Source organism: Bison bison, unplaced genomic scaffold (genome assembly GCF_000754665.1).
Source record: "Bison bison bison isolate TAMUID 2011002044 unplaced genomic scaffold, Bison_UMD1.0 scf7180017864333, whole genome shotgun sequence".
Lineage (NCBI taxonomy): Eukaryota > Metazoa > Chordata > Mammalia > Artiodactyla > Bovidae > Bison > Bison bison.
In genome coordinates, this window is record NW_011494905.1 from 3722973 (window position 1) to 3738968 (window position 15996).

General features: G+C 40.1%; 1 protein-coding gene across 14 annotated transcripts in view; it reads left to right on the top strand.

The window, feature by feature from the left end:
- LPP (LIM domain containing preferred translocation partner in lipoma) overlaps positions 1-15996 on the top strand; it is a 754364-nt gene that overhangs the window by 238930 nt on the left and 499438 nt on the right. For all 14 annotated transcript variants that reach the window (XM_010853933.1, XM_010853935.1, XM_010853931.1 and 11 more), the window contains one exon: positions 5097-5297. In XM_010853933.1, coding sequence (XP_010852235.1) covers positions 5105-5297 — 193 coding nt within the window. In that variant the 5' untranslated portion in view covers positions 5097-5104. The remainder of the gene's footprint in view (positions 1-5096; positions 5298-15996) is intronic.

The following is a 15996-nucleotide window of genomic DNA, read 5'->3' on the forward strand; positions in this document are numbered from 1 at the left end:
GGATGGGGAAACAGTGAAAACAGTGGCAGACTTTATTTTTTTGGGCTTCAAAATCACTGCAGATAGTGATTGCAGCCATGAAATTAAAAGACGCTTAGTCCTTAGAAGGAAAGTTATGACCAACCTAGATAGCATATTGAAAAGCAGAGACATTATTCTGCCAACAAAGGTCCATCTAGTCAAGGCTATGGTTTTTCCAGTGGTTATGTATGGATGTGAGAGTTGGACTGTGAGGAAGGCTGAGCACCTAAGAACTGATGCTTTTGAACTGTGGTGTTGGAGAAGACTCTTGAGAGTCCCTTGGACTGCAAGGAGATCCAACCAGTCCATTCTAAAGGAGATCAGTCCTGAGTATTCATTAGAAGGACTCATGCTGAAGCTGAAACTCCAGTGCTTTGGCCACCTCATGTGAAGAGTTGACTCATTGGAAAAGACCCTGATGCTGGGAGCGATTGAGGGCAGGAGGAGAAGGGGATGACGGAGGATGAGATGGCTGGATGGCATCACCGACTTGATGGATATGAGTTTGGGTAAACTCCGGGAGTTGGTGATGGACAGGGAGGCCTGGCATGCTGCGGTTCATGGGGTCGCAAAGAGTTGAACATGACTGAACGACTGAACTGAACTGAACTGAAAACAAGTAGAGGAAAAACATAAGAGAATGATATTCTTTATGATTTTATGTACAAAAATTCTTTGTAAATTAGCATATTTAATTCATCAGTATACCAAAAAATCGTGACTGTGACTGAGTAGGATTTTTCCCTAGGACAGCAAAGCTTAGTTCAATATCTGGAAATCTAAGACATCTATCAACACAATTAGTTACATATATAAGTTAAGGGAGGGGAAAAAAAGATGATCATATCACTGTATGCTAAGAAGGGTGATGCAGAGATCCTAGAAAGGGATGAGTAACCAAGGAGATCAACATTTATTCACTCACCCATTCATGCATAGCATATTTTTCTAAGGGCTTCCCGGCCAGGCATTGTTGGGGCAGATAGGCAAGTGATAAAATAGCGTATATGTGACTGTTATAAGTATGAAACAAATACCAGAAGAGCCCAGGAATTAAGCTACTCTTTTTGGATGGAGTTAGGGAAATGTTCACAGCATCAGAGACGTTTCAGCTGGGTCAAGGTGAAAAAAAACAAACAAAAAAAGGTTGGTGGAAGATTTGATAGAAAGTAATGATAGCTTATGGTGATTGATGTTGCATTTGTGATCTCCGAAGAAGAACGTGATTTCGCTTTGGAACCAGGAACCGGTCTTGACCACTCAAGAGCTTTTGTGTAGCAGAATTTTATTAACGTATAAAAAGGACAGAGAAAGCTTCTGACATAGACATCAAAAGGGGGCCGAAGAGTGCCCCACTGAGTTTTATCAAGGCCGTACATACTTTTACCAGACCCACTCTCACAACATACGTCTCAAATTAACAAGATTAGAACTAACAGTAGAAAGGTCTTACCAGACCCACTCCTAGAACATAAGTCTTAAGATTAGTCAGAACTTTCCTGTTAAGAAAAAGAAACATGTCCTCAAGCAAGATATATTGTTGTTATATTATCATTGGTACAGAGTTTAAGGAAAAGCAAGATGAATTGTTTTGTTGTATAATCATTAGCTCTGGGCTTAAAGAAAACACACACACACACACAAAACATTTTATGTGGCTAAGATACAGGAGTGTAGAAAAAAAAAAATTGTGCTTTTCTCTTCCTCACGAACCCCAGACCCCTTTCTCCTCCTCACAGACCCCAGACTTCTTATCAACCTACCTAAGAATTAACTCTCTCAATAATGGGAGTTATATAGCATTGTAGATGGTGTACATAGCATGAGCAAGTCTTCAAGGTCATTAAATTTCATTATAAATCCTGAGAATGGTGTTACTGGGCCATTGTTAATATACAGAAGAATGGTTTGGGAAGATGCTGTTAAGGTCTTATGCAGACAGATACTTAGCCAGACCCTGGCACTCCTTTGAGGTCCCTGGGGTTGCCTCCATGGGGAGTACAGTTTTAGGGTAATATATGGTGCTGGGGATAACAGAAAATATGGTGGGGGGCATGGTTTGCATATGGATGCTTACATTTTCTTTTTCATAGTCTCCCAGAAGTTGCCTATTCCTTTATATCTACAGAATTTCTGAAAAGGCCAGGATTCTTCAGTCAATTGGCAATGTGCAATTGCTTTGGAAATGTGCCTCTTTGCTTTAGAAATCACTGTATCCCATATTAACCCATTTTTAAAGTTCCTGTTTTGGAATAGCTTGAGATTTATAGAAAATTTGCAAGGATAATATTAAGCCATTTAAAAAATCTACAAATAACATTTATATTACAAATGTGTGTGATGCATTAAAATCTTCAAATCTTTATTTTATCCTACTTGTTCCCCGCTTGTATTCATTTTAGTCTGACTGAAAGTAGAACAGACACTTTAACCCCTTTTAGTAAAAGACTGAGGCTCAGTTAAACAAATAAAGCCAAAATTAATGTTTCTCAACCCTGAGACATGAGCTTGGTTTTGGCATTAAAAAAAAAAAATCTCATAGACTTTAAAATGTGCAGCCAGTTTTAAGAACCAGGAATAAACCAAATTCATAGTTGTTTTTCTGTATCGGTTTTGTGCTGGGCTTTAATGATTGTTTCAGGGTACATAAAATACGGTCCCCGCTCTTCTGAGGAACTGAACTGTGTACAAAGCATATGTATGAGGTGCAGGAGAGGAAGGGAAGAGAAGGCCCTGCGACCAGATTGGGAAGTCAGTGTCACCACCATAGGCTTAAGTAACAGCAGACTCCTTATTCCTATGTTCGAGGCTTCCTCATTGACTCCTGTCATTCTCTTTGATCAGAGAGCTACATCTCCAACAATTTTCCTCTCTTCACTTTGCATAGCATTTAACAGTATATAAAACTCTTGAAGACTATTATCTCACTGGTTGTCATGAAACTCTGTGAGAGCAGGGAGCAAGTGTCCCTGGGACACCAGATGAGGGAAGCAGAGCTTCTCAAGGCCATGCCACCCCTCCTGGCGTAGTCTAATGCTACCCAGGTCACCCTGGGCCCAGCTTCCCCCATCACCCTTATCTCTCCACGGCCATACCACGTTCTGACCCTGCATTTTCTCCTGAGTTTCCCGTGTTCTTTGCTTCCCTAGTGCTCAGTGCTAAAGAAACTGCCTGTCAATGCAGAAGACACAGGAAACGAGGGTTCAGTTCCTGGGTTGGGAAGATCCCCCAGAGGAGGAAATGGCAGCCCACTCCAGTATTCTTGTCTGAAAAATCCCATGAAAAAAGGCGCGCTACAGTCCATGGGGTCGTACAGAGTTGGACACGACTGAGCAACTGCACACATGCACACACACACACACACACACACACACCAGTGTTCTTTGTTGTTACAGACATCTGGAGGTAATCATGGAGCCCTCTCAATTAATTCAGCCTCAGTAATAAATTACAGGGTGGATTTGGGGCTGGAGAGGGTGAGGAAAGCTTCCGGGCCTCCCCTTGCTGGAGAGCTCTTGCAATCAGAACTGGAGAGCCCTCCTCAGGGAGAGAATGTGAGGTTCAGCCCCAGCCTGCGTGCTGCCTGGAGGGGTGGTTGGTTTATCCTGACACCAAGACACCGTTTTTCTTTCCTCACAGAGCATATTTTAGTCTGAGTAGGGCAGTCCCTGGGCTGGCTGTCGTATCCCCTTCCTAATTGAATTTTTCCTAAAGATCCAGTATGGTTTGAGCTCACTGATGGGCAGAGCTCCTGATGGGTGTCATGGGGGGCTGCCCTGTGCTCACAGGGGCTGAATATTTTAGCCCCTGGCCATTATGCAGCAGTACCTTTCTCAGGCACTGTGGCAAACACTGCCCCTCTCCCCAGTTTCCAAGTACCCCTTGGTGAGCACCAGTACTGCTTCTTCCAGAGGCATCATCTCAGTGTCCTGCCGTGTACTAGTCATCCCCTTGTTTCAAGAATAAGCCTCAGATGATTCCTTAATGCCTGCAGAATAAATTCAAAGTCCTCAAGTTTGCACACAAAGCTTTCAGTGCTTTGGTTCCACCCCACATTTTTAGTTACTTTGCTAGCTGCTTTTCCATTTTCCCCCTCCAGCCACACTAAATTGAAGTTCTGTGTACTTTTCCTACCTGTGCAACGTGGCCTACGTTATTCAGGCCTGACCTCTACTCAGCATTCAGAGCTCAATCTGAAGGTCACCTCATTAATGAGGTCTTAGTAAGTAATTTTACCTTTTTCTGCATCCCAGTAACACTTTATTTTTTACCTCACTTAGATAATATATGTATGTATGTATGTGTAGATTGCTCAGTCGTGTCTGACTGTTTGTGATCCCATGGGGGGGCCAAGGCTCCTCTGTCCATAAGATTCTCCTGGCAAGAATAGTGGAATGGGTAGCCATTCCCTCCTCCATGAGATCTTCCTGACCCAAGGATCGAACCTGGGTCTCCCACATTGAGGACAGATTGTTTACTGTCTGAGCCACCAGGGAAGCCTCACTTAGATAATATCATCATTAATTGATGTGGTAGTCATTTTAATAGATTGTTAGAGGATCAGATGGCTGGATGGCATCACTGACTCAATGGACGTGAGTTTGAGTGAACTCCCGGAGTTGGTGACGGACAGGGAGGCCTGGCGTGCTGCGATTCATGGGGTCGCAAAGAGTCGGACACAACTGAACTGAACTGAATGAAATTGAAGCTTTTTTTCCAGCCTTACTGATATGAGATTCTCCTACCATAGAAACTTCTTAAGGCTGGGAACCATTTCTTGCTCATATCTATTTTCTGAAGAATGCTAGGCACTAAAATAGGTAACTGTTGGAAGAGAGGTATTCAAGATGGGTTGAGGGGAGTGTTCAATTTTTCTCCTCCTTCAGTTAAGGGAGTTTTTCTCATAACTCTCCACCTGCTCCTCCTTCTTCCTTCCTTCCTTCTTGCATCATCTCAGAGTCTGTGTTCAGAATTTCATTAGGTATGGATTAAGTAGAAACAATAATGAAGCGAAGAATACTGCTCTCATTTTTGTGTTTCTTTAAAAGCAACTGTTTGTTTCTTTTTACTTCTAGATTCAACAATGTCTCACCCATCTTGGCTGCCACCAAAAAGCACTGCTGAGCCTCTTGGCCATGTGTCTGCACGGATGGAGACCACCCATTCCTTTGGGACCCCCAGCATTTCAGTGTCCACACAGCAACCACCCAAGAAGTTTGCCCCAGTCGTTGCGCCAAAGCCCAAGTACAACCCATACAAGCAACCTGGTGGTGAAGGTGAGTGTGGGCGTTGCAGAGGTGGCTGCCTACAGCAGGAGAGCTCAATATAATAAAAGTGATTTGTAGGACAGTGTTGCATTGGGAAAATAATTCTGTAGTATGGTCATCATAGTACAGAGACTGTCAAACATTGAAGATCACCTAGTAACCACCTATGCAACTCTTCTTTTGGGCATACAGGTTGAAATCTGTTAGGGGTTATCTGACTGTGGTTTTGGCCAGACCTAAAACTAGAACCCTCATCTCTTCATTCATAGCTCAGTGTCCTTCTATTGCAGTATCCTCCACCCCCATCCCATCATCTTGTAGAAATGTGCCTACCACCCAGTATCCCCTCCCTCTTGCCATCGGACAAGTGTCCCACATGCTACCAAGCAGTGGTCTGATGGTGGGTCTGTTTGAAGTGACCCTGATAAGGCACTTAGACTTTTTTTTCCCTTCTCTAGTTATTTTGTCTAGATTGTTATTTTGTCTCTTCATTTTGGGGGAGAGGTAAGATGAATTTCCCTCTAATATGAAGAGAATAAAGACAGTCCCTCTTACCGAGAATGAGGCAGAGCTGTGTGGAGGGCTTAGTAGTTAGGACAGTCAGTGCACACTTGAGGGTCAGGATGGGGCAGGTTCTGCATCATGTGTGAGAGGGAGGGGAAAACAGGTGATGGTCGCGCTTCAGACGCCTTCACTTGGAGTGCTGTGAATTCTAGTGAGTTGGACCCGTGGCCGAGTCTTTCTGTGTTGAGATGCCCCATCCTGTCATCATCCTTTATGAGGTCCTCTCACTGCCCCGCTGGTTCTCTAGGGACACTGGCTTCACCTCTGATCCTCTGCAGCTCTTTGCTCAACTCTGTTCTTTCTTACCATGCCACCTCACCACGCTTTTGTTCCCTGTCACAACCCTACTTGTGTCACCTTCTCCAGTGTCTGGGCATGACCTGGATTGCAGGTAATCGGAAGTAATCTCTTCCCTGGGTTTCCACATGCATCGTATTCTGACGGTCAAATTCCTACTTCTTTTGTTGCTCCTCCTGCTGTCCTTCATCTGCCACTGTTGACCAGATGGTCTGTGTGAGGCACTCTGCTTGTTCATTGTCGTTCTGTTGCCTTATCCTGTAACTCTATGAACCCAGTGCTTTTTCACATCAAAAAATGGGAACTTAGAGACAAGAGGTGACACTCTCTGTGGTTCTGAAGTGAGGCTATCGTCCTCACCCAGCCTGCTGTGCTGCTCGTCCCCCTTTTCTTGGCATATGTGGCACTTGGGCCCCATATGATGGTGACACCTCCTCACTTCCTTATAAGAATGTAAGCTTTGTTTCCCCATTTAAGCAACAAGATATGGTTTCTCACTCATCCTTATGTTCCTCTTGGCTCTTATTATGCTACTGTGTTTTTAGTGGGAATGGTTGTGTGTGGTCAAATGTATGTCTGTATCTTCTTATGTGTATATATATTTGGATGGGTGGCGGATGGCTGGATGGGTGAGTGCACTGCTCAGTAATTCTCTTGCAATAAACAGTTTGGAACGTGGCATCCTCTCTCAAAGCAACTCAGTCTCATTGAATTTCTGAAGTCTTGAGTCTTTCTTGCAATTCTGCCAGTCTCTCTTTCTTTTTAATATAACCTTTTTTGAATACGTAAAGGAAGAGATTTCTCTTGCATATATGCATTTTAAAGGCAAACATGGATAAAGGTTCATGGATATTCAGACTTTTTAAAATGTAGCTCCGTCTCTTCATCTGCTGTATCTTATAACATGATATTTGTTAGAAGTGTAAGATTTACTTTCCTTTATATTTAATTTAAATGTTAGTGCATCTTCTGTTGCCCTCAACATTTTTATAATTCATGTTACTTTTGTTTAATTTTTAATACATTTTCTAAAGTTTATATGCATTTTCTTTTTCTTTTTTGTTCCATTTAGAATGTTCTGTACCATTAGTGAAATCCCCAGGTAGTAGGTAACACAGTTTTCATTTATAGGGTGAGTTGATGATGCCAAGGTCTTGTTAGCTCACCTCATGCTATCCTTTGACTCTATATATACTGACCCTCAATTTTTCGCCCATAAAGCCTTAGCATTCATAGCTTAATTCAGAGTCTGACTTCCAAGAACTTCAGCCATGAAGACAGTGTAAAACTAACAGAAATCATAGCCCACCTTTTGCTGGTGTCAAGGTGAAAACCTGCAGTGCAGAGAGTGTAAGTGATTTGTTTGAAGATGGATGACCTGGTTGTCATCAAGTTGGTCATCAGGTCCCCTTTGTCTGAGTCCAGAGTTATCAGGCCCTTGTATTATATTCTAGCAAGGACTCTTTCCCTGCACTGTAGCCTCTATGCATCTCATACAATCCTTTGCACAACTGTCCTTCTAATAGATTTGCTTGAATGTGGGCCTGTCTCCTTTGGGAGATTCAGACCTTTTGGAGGTGGGGCTGCCTGACTCATGCCTTTACTCCCAGCAGCATCCAGGACACCTGACACACAGCAGGTACTCAGTGATGTTTGCAGTGAGAGTTAAGCTACGGCACTGTGAACCTGCTTATCCAGGTTCATATTCAGGCTCTCAAATACTTTTCAGGGCTTATGGTTCTGTATGGGTTATTTTTACTTCCTCTCCCCTTTCCTTGAGCTTGGTAGCCTAGGATTTGTTTAACCACTGCTACCTTGAAGTTACTGATTACATTTCTCACCCTGGTCTTATGTCTGTAATCTCTGGGGTTTGCTTTCTCATTTTTAAATTCTGACTGTGAAAGTTGAAAAAGTACCCACATGTTTTCCACATCAACTTATATTTATGTGATACCATATGTTATAATTTTCTTTTATAAGGTATTCCACTAATAACTTTCTCTGAAGGGCTTTGGCACATTTAAAAGTGGGGTGTACTTTTTTTCCCAGTTAGTAGTTCTTTAGGCCTTAGGGTTTTGTTATTTTGCTACCATTGTTCTCATTTATCATTGATTTTTTTTTCCCCCAACAACTGTGTGTCTTGGAATGCCCCTGCATTTCCCAATGCCTTTCTGTGTCTTGTACTATATACTTATGAGCCCATGTATATTTTTTATTGTTTTGTCTTCTTGCAAATTTTACCATGTTAAGTGTCTGTGTATTTTTTTATGGAATGATTTTGGTATGTATGTGTGGTTTTATCTCTTTACCTTCTCTTCTAGACTGGTGAGGGAATAAGGTGACATGATTTTTCTTTTGGTCTTTAAAGTACTAGCAGTAGTGTTCTTTATCTTGTAATCTGGGCCCTCTCTCTGCTTCCAATTTGCAAACATTTCCCAAAGCCTTAGACTTTGATGGCAGTTGCTGCTGCTGCTAAGTCGCTTCAGTCGTGTCCGACTCTGTGCGACCCCATAGATGGCAGCCCACCAGGCTTCCCCGTCCCTGGGATTCTCCAGGCAAGAACACTGGAGTGGGTTGCCATTGATGGCAGAACAGGGTATAAATCTTGCTTTTTCTATCCTTGGTAGATACTAAAGAAAATGATCTGTTTTCTTTTATTAATACATTGTTTTATGAAATGATTTTGAAATTTTCTTACTATTTTAACTCTGGCAATTGGAAATTCTTTTTCTCAATAACTTGGCTGAATGAACTGTGATCATATTTTGTGTTCCTTATTACAATAGATTATAATACAGAAGGATTTGTAAAGTTTGTAGGTTTGTAAAGTCGGAGTTATCTTGTGGTCTGGAGTTGACTTTGTCCAATTTCTGAAATTTCTTTTAAAAATATTTTTTATATAAGAGTTTTAAAAAAGTGAATCCATAGGATACAAATTCCACATGATCATTTTAGTAGAATTCCTTTTGTTTGTACAATCCATTATAATTTTTCTACCACTTCCATATTCATTGTTATCTAATTCTCAAAAGACTGTTCTTATTGTAGCTCTCTGAGTTAGATGGAACAGATGGTATTGCAATTATACCAAGTGGTAAACTACCCAAAGTGAAGGGTATTACTCAATAATTATTCAATAATATGTGATTATTCAACTATGTGATTATTATTCAATAATCACATAGTTGATAAAATTGTAAAGCTAGGCTCTATTTTTTATATCTAGGGCTCTTATTGATTTTAGAAGGTTCTATTTATTAGAGATTGGGCTAGATAGCCTCATCTATTTTGAATTCATTATTTTATAATTTCATGATTTTTCTTTGAAATTAATTTCAAAATGGTTGCTTTTTAAAAAAACTTTTCCTATGTATATTACCTTATATGCTTCTGTATAATATAAACAAAGCCTCTGTTTTCAAGCTTTGCCTACACTGCTTCACCTAGACTTGTAAAGTCACATCAGAATAGGTGAAATAAATTCTATTCATTGAGGATCCTAAGCTTGGAAATTTTTTAGTATATCTCTCTGTGTTTTATTCTACCTGAGGTTCCCAATCCATCCTGTGGAGAGGGAGTAGTTACTGCCTGTTGCTAACCCGAGGTGAACGTAGTACTGAGAACAAAATGCCATCTTAAACAATTGGTCTCCCATGATGGAAATGGCAGCCAAACTTGTTTCCTTTCCACTTTCCTGCCCAAGCCTTTCTTCATGTTCTAATCACAAAGTCTTTGAGCAGCAGAACTAGAAAAGAGTTTGAAGGTTTTCTAGGGCAGTTCTTTCACTTGTCAGATGTGAAAACTCAGTCTGAGAGGGAAAAGAATATCTTCCCAAGATTACCCAGGAGTTTGGGGCTGAACTGGCTCTAGAACTCAGGTCTTAAATGTGCTCATTCCATTAATTCTCCGCTGTCTTAGATTGGAAGAGACAAAATTGGAGCTTGGTTCCTAGGAATTGCTGAGTCTTTGATTATTGCTATTTGGTGTTGAACTGGCCCTTAGTGATGTGAAGTCATGTAACCTGGTCAGGCAGGACATATTTGTTTTTTCAACAGATAGCAAAAATGTGAGTGAAATTGATGGCCACTTATGGCAATGTATTTGAAAAAGTTATTTGGAATGGATTATTTTTGCCATTTTTAATCTTGTGTATATAAACCAATTTACTGCTGCTTTGACTCTTGAGAGTCCCTTGGACTGCAAGGAGATCCAACCGGTCCATTCTAAAGGAAATCAGTCCTGAATATTCATTGGAAGGACTGATGTTGAAGCTGAACCTCCAATACTTTGGCCTCTTGATGTGAAGAGCTGACTCATTTGAAAAGATCCTGATGCTGGGAAAGATTGAGGGCAGGAGGAGAAGGGGATGACAGAGGATGAGATGGTTGGATGGCATCACCGACTCAATGGACATGAGTTTGAGTAAACTCTAGGAATTAGTGAGGAACAGGTAAGCCTGGCGTGCTGCAGTCCATGGGGTCGCAAAGAGTTGGACATGACTGAGCGACTGAACTGAACTGAACTGAACTCCTTTTGCAGTTAGTGAAAGCTTTTACTTTTTATTCCTGAAATAATTGGAAGTATAAAATGTTTAAGGACTAATGTGAACTCTGAGCAAGTCGTTTCTGAGTATTTCTGCTCGACCTGCACTCTCTGTCTCTGGAGTCCTCTAGTCTCTTCCCTGGTGTGAAAGGTGAATCTGGCCTGTGGCTTTGCAGGTACAAAGGGGAAACGTCGTCTTTGTATAGTTCTAACAGTCCTTTTAAATCGCCAGCCATCACAGAACACTCACAGCTTCTCAGGCTGTTTGTTATAACTGTGGTCTGTCAACAGGACAGTCACAAGTTCACTGAAAACACTCAAGTTTGACTGGTGTGCCCCTTTTCTGGTTCAGGGAAAGCATCTTTAGCCTCATCTCTCATTGTGGAGTATAGTAAATGAGTTTAAATTTTCAGAGACTGGGGTGGGGGGGGGGGGATAAGCTATGTATTCTTTAAAGGGTCAGATACTAATTGTATTCCTTTGATCTTTACATGGCATCTTCCTGAAGAGAGAAGAACTTATAATTCTTTGTATGAAATCAGATTTTACTAAATATTCATAAGCCTTATTGACACTCAAAAGAGCCAAGATTCAGTGCTGACTTGGTGATCAGGGCATTTACATTCAAGCCTCAGTTTCACTCCTTGACCTTGGACATGTCATTTTCTGTTTTTATGTTTTCTTACTTTATAAAACTAGTTGGTAATATTAATTATCTTATGAGGTGGTTTTGTGGATCAGATATAATGAGTGTAAAAATGTTTCACAAACCATAAAATACCTTACAACTCTAGGAATTACTTTTGCATTCTCATTTAACAATCATTTACTTAAAGCAGAATTTGCGCCAGACAGACACTCTTGTAGGAGCTGAAGTAATGAGCCAAATGGAGACTGATCTCTGCCCTTGTAGAGTGTATTCCTTGCTGTAATAAAAATAACTAATTGCTTTGATTAATATTAAGTAATATTGATAAAATTATTAAATAGTATTTAATAAATGCATTTCATAATTTTATACAGACCATTACTAATAATTAACTAATAATACCAGTAATGTAAGATTAATAAATGTATAGCAGAATAAATACAGTTATTAATAATATTCATAAATACTGATAAACAGTAAAAATTCTAATATTAGTGATAGGGATCTTAGTGCCTGAATATTATATTGTTATACAATTCTTGAACCAGGATAAATCTTAAAAATCATTGAATACATGTTCGTTTCTCAGATAAGGATAGTTACTTCCATAATACATTTCTAGGAGGTATAGGACTTTTGCTCTAGGAATGCTGTAAATAGCAAATCAAAATTGTTGAATACAGGCAGGGGTTACTACCTCAATTGTGAAACCTCAGCAAGGTCAGGTGATTGTTCAGTATCACAGAACAGTAAGTGGTGAAGCTGAGTCTGGATCTGGTGGATCCTTCCGTGATTATTGTAGTTCTGTGTCACTGAAGGGTTTGGGGTGACTTGCTTATAATCTCCAGTGATAAAATTAATGTATGTGCACAGAATGGATTAAATGTTTTAGGACAAAAAGGAATTCCTGAATTGTTGACAAAAATCTCTTATCTTATAACTTGCCACTTAATTAACTGCTGAAATGAATGCCTTAAGAAGGTGGTAGATTTTTCATCCAAGTCTGACTCCAAAAACTGTGAATAATGCAATATTGTGTGGTGAGGTGCTCTTTAATCTTCTTCCTTTTTAAATTATATAAATGTGAAGTACAATTTTCACTCCATATTTTAAATAAGAAGAAAGTTTAATTTCTTGTTCAAGAATAAAAATAAATAAACATCTACAGAAGGCAATGGCAACTCACTCCAGTATTCTTGCCTGAAGAATTCCATGGATAGAGGAGCCAGGTGGGCTATGTCCCATGGGGTTGCAAAAAGTCAGACATGACTTAGTGACTAAACAATGCACCCATTAAACCAGCTAAAAAGAAAAATCACATCATTTGCTGGTGAGGGTGTGGAGAAGCTCTCATACATTGCTGGAAGTTGTATGTAAAATAGTATAACTAGTCTGGAAAACTCTTCTTGCAGCTTTTTTTTTTCTTTTTAAACCAAAGTGAATGTCTACCAAAGGGGCTTCCTGGTGGCTCAGTGGTGAAGAGTCCACTGCCAATGCAGGAGGCTTGGGTTGGATCGCTTGATCAAGAAGATCCCCTGGAGGAGGAACTGTCAACCCACTCCAGTAGTCTTGCCTGGAGAATCCCACGGACAGAGGGGCCTGGCGGGCTATAGTCCATAGGGTCACAAAGAGTAGGATATGACTTAGCAACTAAACAGCAACAACGACAAATGTATACTAGCCATGTGATTTAGTTGTCATACCCTAGGGGCATTTAATCCAGAGATATGATAACTTATGTTCACATAAACTCTTATACATGAATGTCATAACTTATTTTATAATGGCAAGATACCGGAAACATCTTAAATGTCCTTCAGTCGGTAAATGTTTAAAGAGACTCTGATCCATCCATCCAAGCTATTTATTAATAAGAAGGAATGATTTACTGATACATGCAGCAACTGGATTCACCTCAAGGGCATTATGCTTAACGAAAAAGGAAAAATCACTCTGAAAGGATTACATATACCATATGATTCCATTTATAAGAGATTCTTGAGATGATGAAACTCTAGACATAGAGAGTCATTTAATAATGGTTGTTGGGGGGACAGGATGAGGGGTGGACTGGTGCAGAGAATGGGTGTTCACATTAAGAAAAGCAACGGGGAGTTGGTGGTGGAAGAGTTGTGTATCTCTCTTGTGGTGGTGGTTACATTAACCTGTACATGGGTTAAAATAGCCTAGCTCTAATATACACAAAGGAATACAGGTTAAAATATGGTGAAAACTGAATAAGGACTCGTTAACAGCAATGAAACAAAGTCAATGTTCCTAGCTTTAATATTATATCTTTTCAGATGTTACCATTGGGAGAAGGTGAGTGAGTGGTTCTTGGGACTGTTTATATTATACTTACAACTTTCTGTGCATCTATATTTTAAAGTAAAAAGTATAACAACCATATATAAATAAATACGTATAGATTTCTCAGTGTTTTTTTCTCCTTTTCGGAGTGCCATCTTTTATGCACCATTTGGAGATCATTGTTATAATGGTTTTTTAAAGCAGGCCAGTCGTCAGACTGACTTGGGGAACATTAAAAAAAAAAACAACAACAACAAAGAACACTGTCTTTGAGGCTCACATCAGTCCTACAGAATCAGAATCTCAGGGCATGGGTCCCAAGAGTCTACATTAAAACAAAATAAAACTTGTCAGGTAATTCTGATTGGGTCTCAAGCAAAATTTGGGAACTATTTGTTTATTTCAGTAACTTCGGGGGTCAGTCCTCTAATGCTCTTGAATTTTCTCCAGGTCCTATGCGTACAGATCCTCTCCTTAATGACAGTAGCTGCGGAAGTCTTATGCTTCTTTTATCATGTAAACAATGTAGATTCAGGGACTCAGATCCTCCTTCACGATGCTATGCTTTTCCTCCTGTGCTTTCATCGTAAATACCAGTTTCCTGCATATGTTGTCCCAAGGAGTTTTAACTGGTTGCCAAAAACTAAACAAGATGTAAAAAAAAAAAGAAAGATTCTTCTAGAATGCCTCAGCAATGCTCAAACTTCATAATAGAACACTTGCTCTTGTATGATTTCAGGTAGCAATGCCTGAAATCTCAGCTGATTTGGGGTCATGACAGGCCTATGTAAATCATCTATAAATAGATTCATTATGAATATTATAAAAATAAACCTGACACCTAAGCCTTTTGGCAAATATACCATATAAAGAAATCATGCCCTGAAACAATGATTGACCCTAGGAGCTGTAAAAGAAAAAACAAATCATGGAATGATGTTTTTATCCTCCTTCCTTAGATTTACAGTGTCCAGAGACTGGATGGCTAGGAATAGCACCAGGGACAGAGGAGGGCAGGACCCTGAGCTGTGACACCCTGAGCCTGCTGTGTGCTTTGACCTTCCAGCATCTTTTATTATCCATTCTGTATGTTTTCCTGTGTCTTGCTGGTTTCAGGCAGAATAGATTGTCTGCTAGTCAAGATAAACATGCAGTAGCAGATGTTGCAATCTGTAAATTAAGTGAATTAAAGGACATGAAAGATGTGGTGTTGGAGGGATTTGGGAAAGCTTCAGAGGGAAGGAGACATCTGAGCTGACTCTTGGAGAGTGAACTAGTTGTTAGCCACACAGGAGAGGGTGGCAGACAGCATGGCATGCCAAGCAAAGGGAATGGCATGTGAACACAGAGCAAGGTATCCCTTCTGACCCTTGTAATTTTCGTAGCTCTTTGCTGACGTCCTTAGGCAGTGCATTGAGGCTCCTGCTAGCTTTGCAATATGAGCAAAGTAACTTCACTCTGAGTAGAATCAACATCTCATGTGCTTTGACACATATCTCTAGGAATAGCTCCAGAAGGGTGGCTAGCTACAGGGAGGAAATACCAAGAAGCAAAAGTATAACAGTCTTATTACACTCTGGACAAGAGCTACTATGCTGGTGATCCTGGCCAGAATGGTCCAGCTATTTCTCTCCAAGAGTCTATCATGCTTGAGAATGAAATGTTTCTATATGCAGAGATGCTAAGACCATCTTTACATGTCTACATCTCTAAGGTATCTCTACATCTCTAAGACAGAGGCAAAAACCAAGTCTGCCTTTTAATTCTCCCCAAACTAAGTTAAAGCAGTCTGTTTCCCAGTCAAATACTCATCCTTACGAATGTGAGATGTGAGCCAACTATAACTTTGTTGTTGTTGTTGTTCTGGTTTATCTCTTTTTTGGGTGATCCTGAGAAAATAGGAAGCAGCAAGAGGGACTTTATTATGAAATATTCATTACAACTTGCAACTTTAAAGATGTGTGTGTGTGTGTGAATTGTTTCTGAAGCACTTTCCCACGTAATATCTCACTTAATTACTGCTATATTCTGTAACATTATTATGGTTCCTTTATTATTAAGGTTCCTAGAGACAAATGAAAAATCTGAGATTCAGAGGATTCAGGATGAAGCTTATAAATGGGCAAGCCACATTTGATCAAATTTGCGTGTTTTCCCTTCAGTAAACCATTGGTAATGTAGAATAACCACTGCATAATCATTGTTGACTATTGCTATTACTGATACAATTTCTCTGGGAGAATTTTGTTGTAAGAATGTGGGAGACATTTTAGTGGACTTACCTAGTCTATTTCTCCAGAAGGACACTCAGCTTCATTCTTTTTTTTTTTTTAATTTTATTTTTAA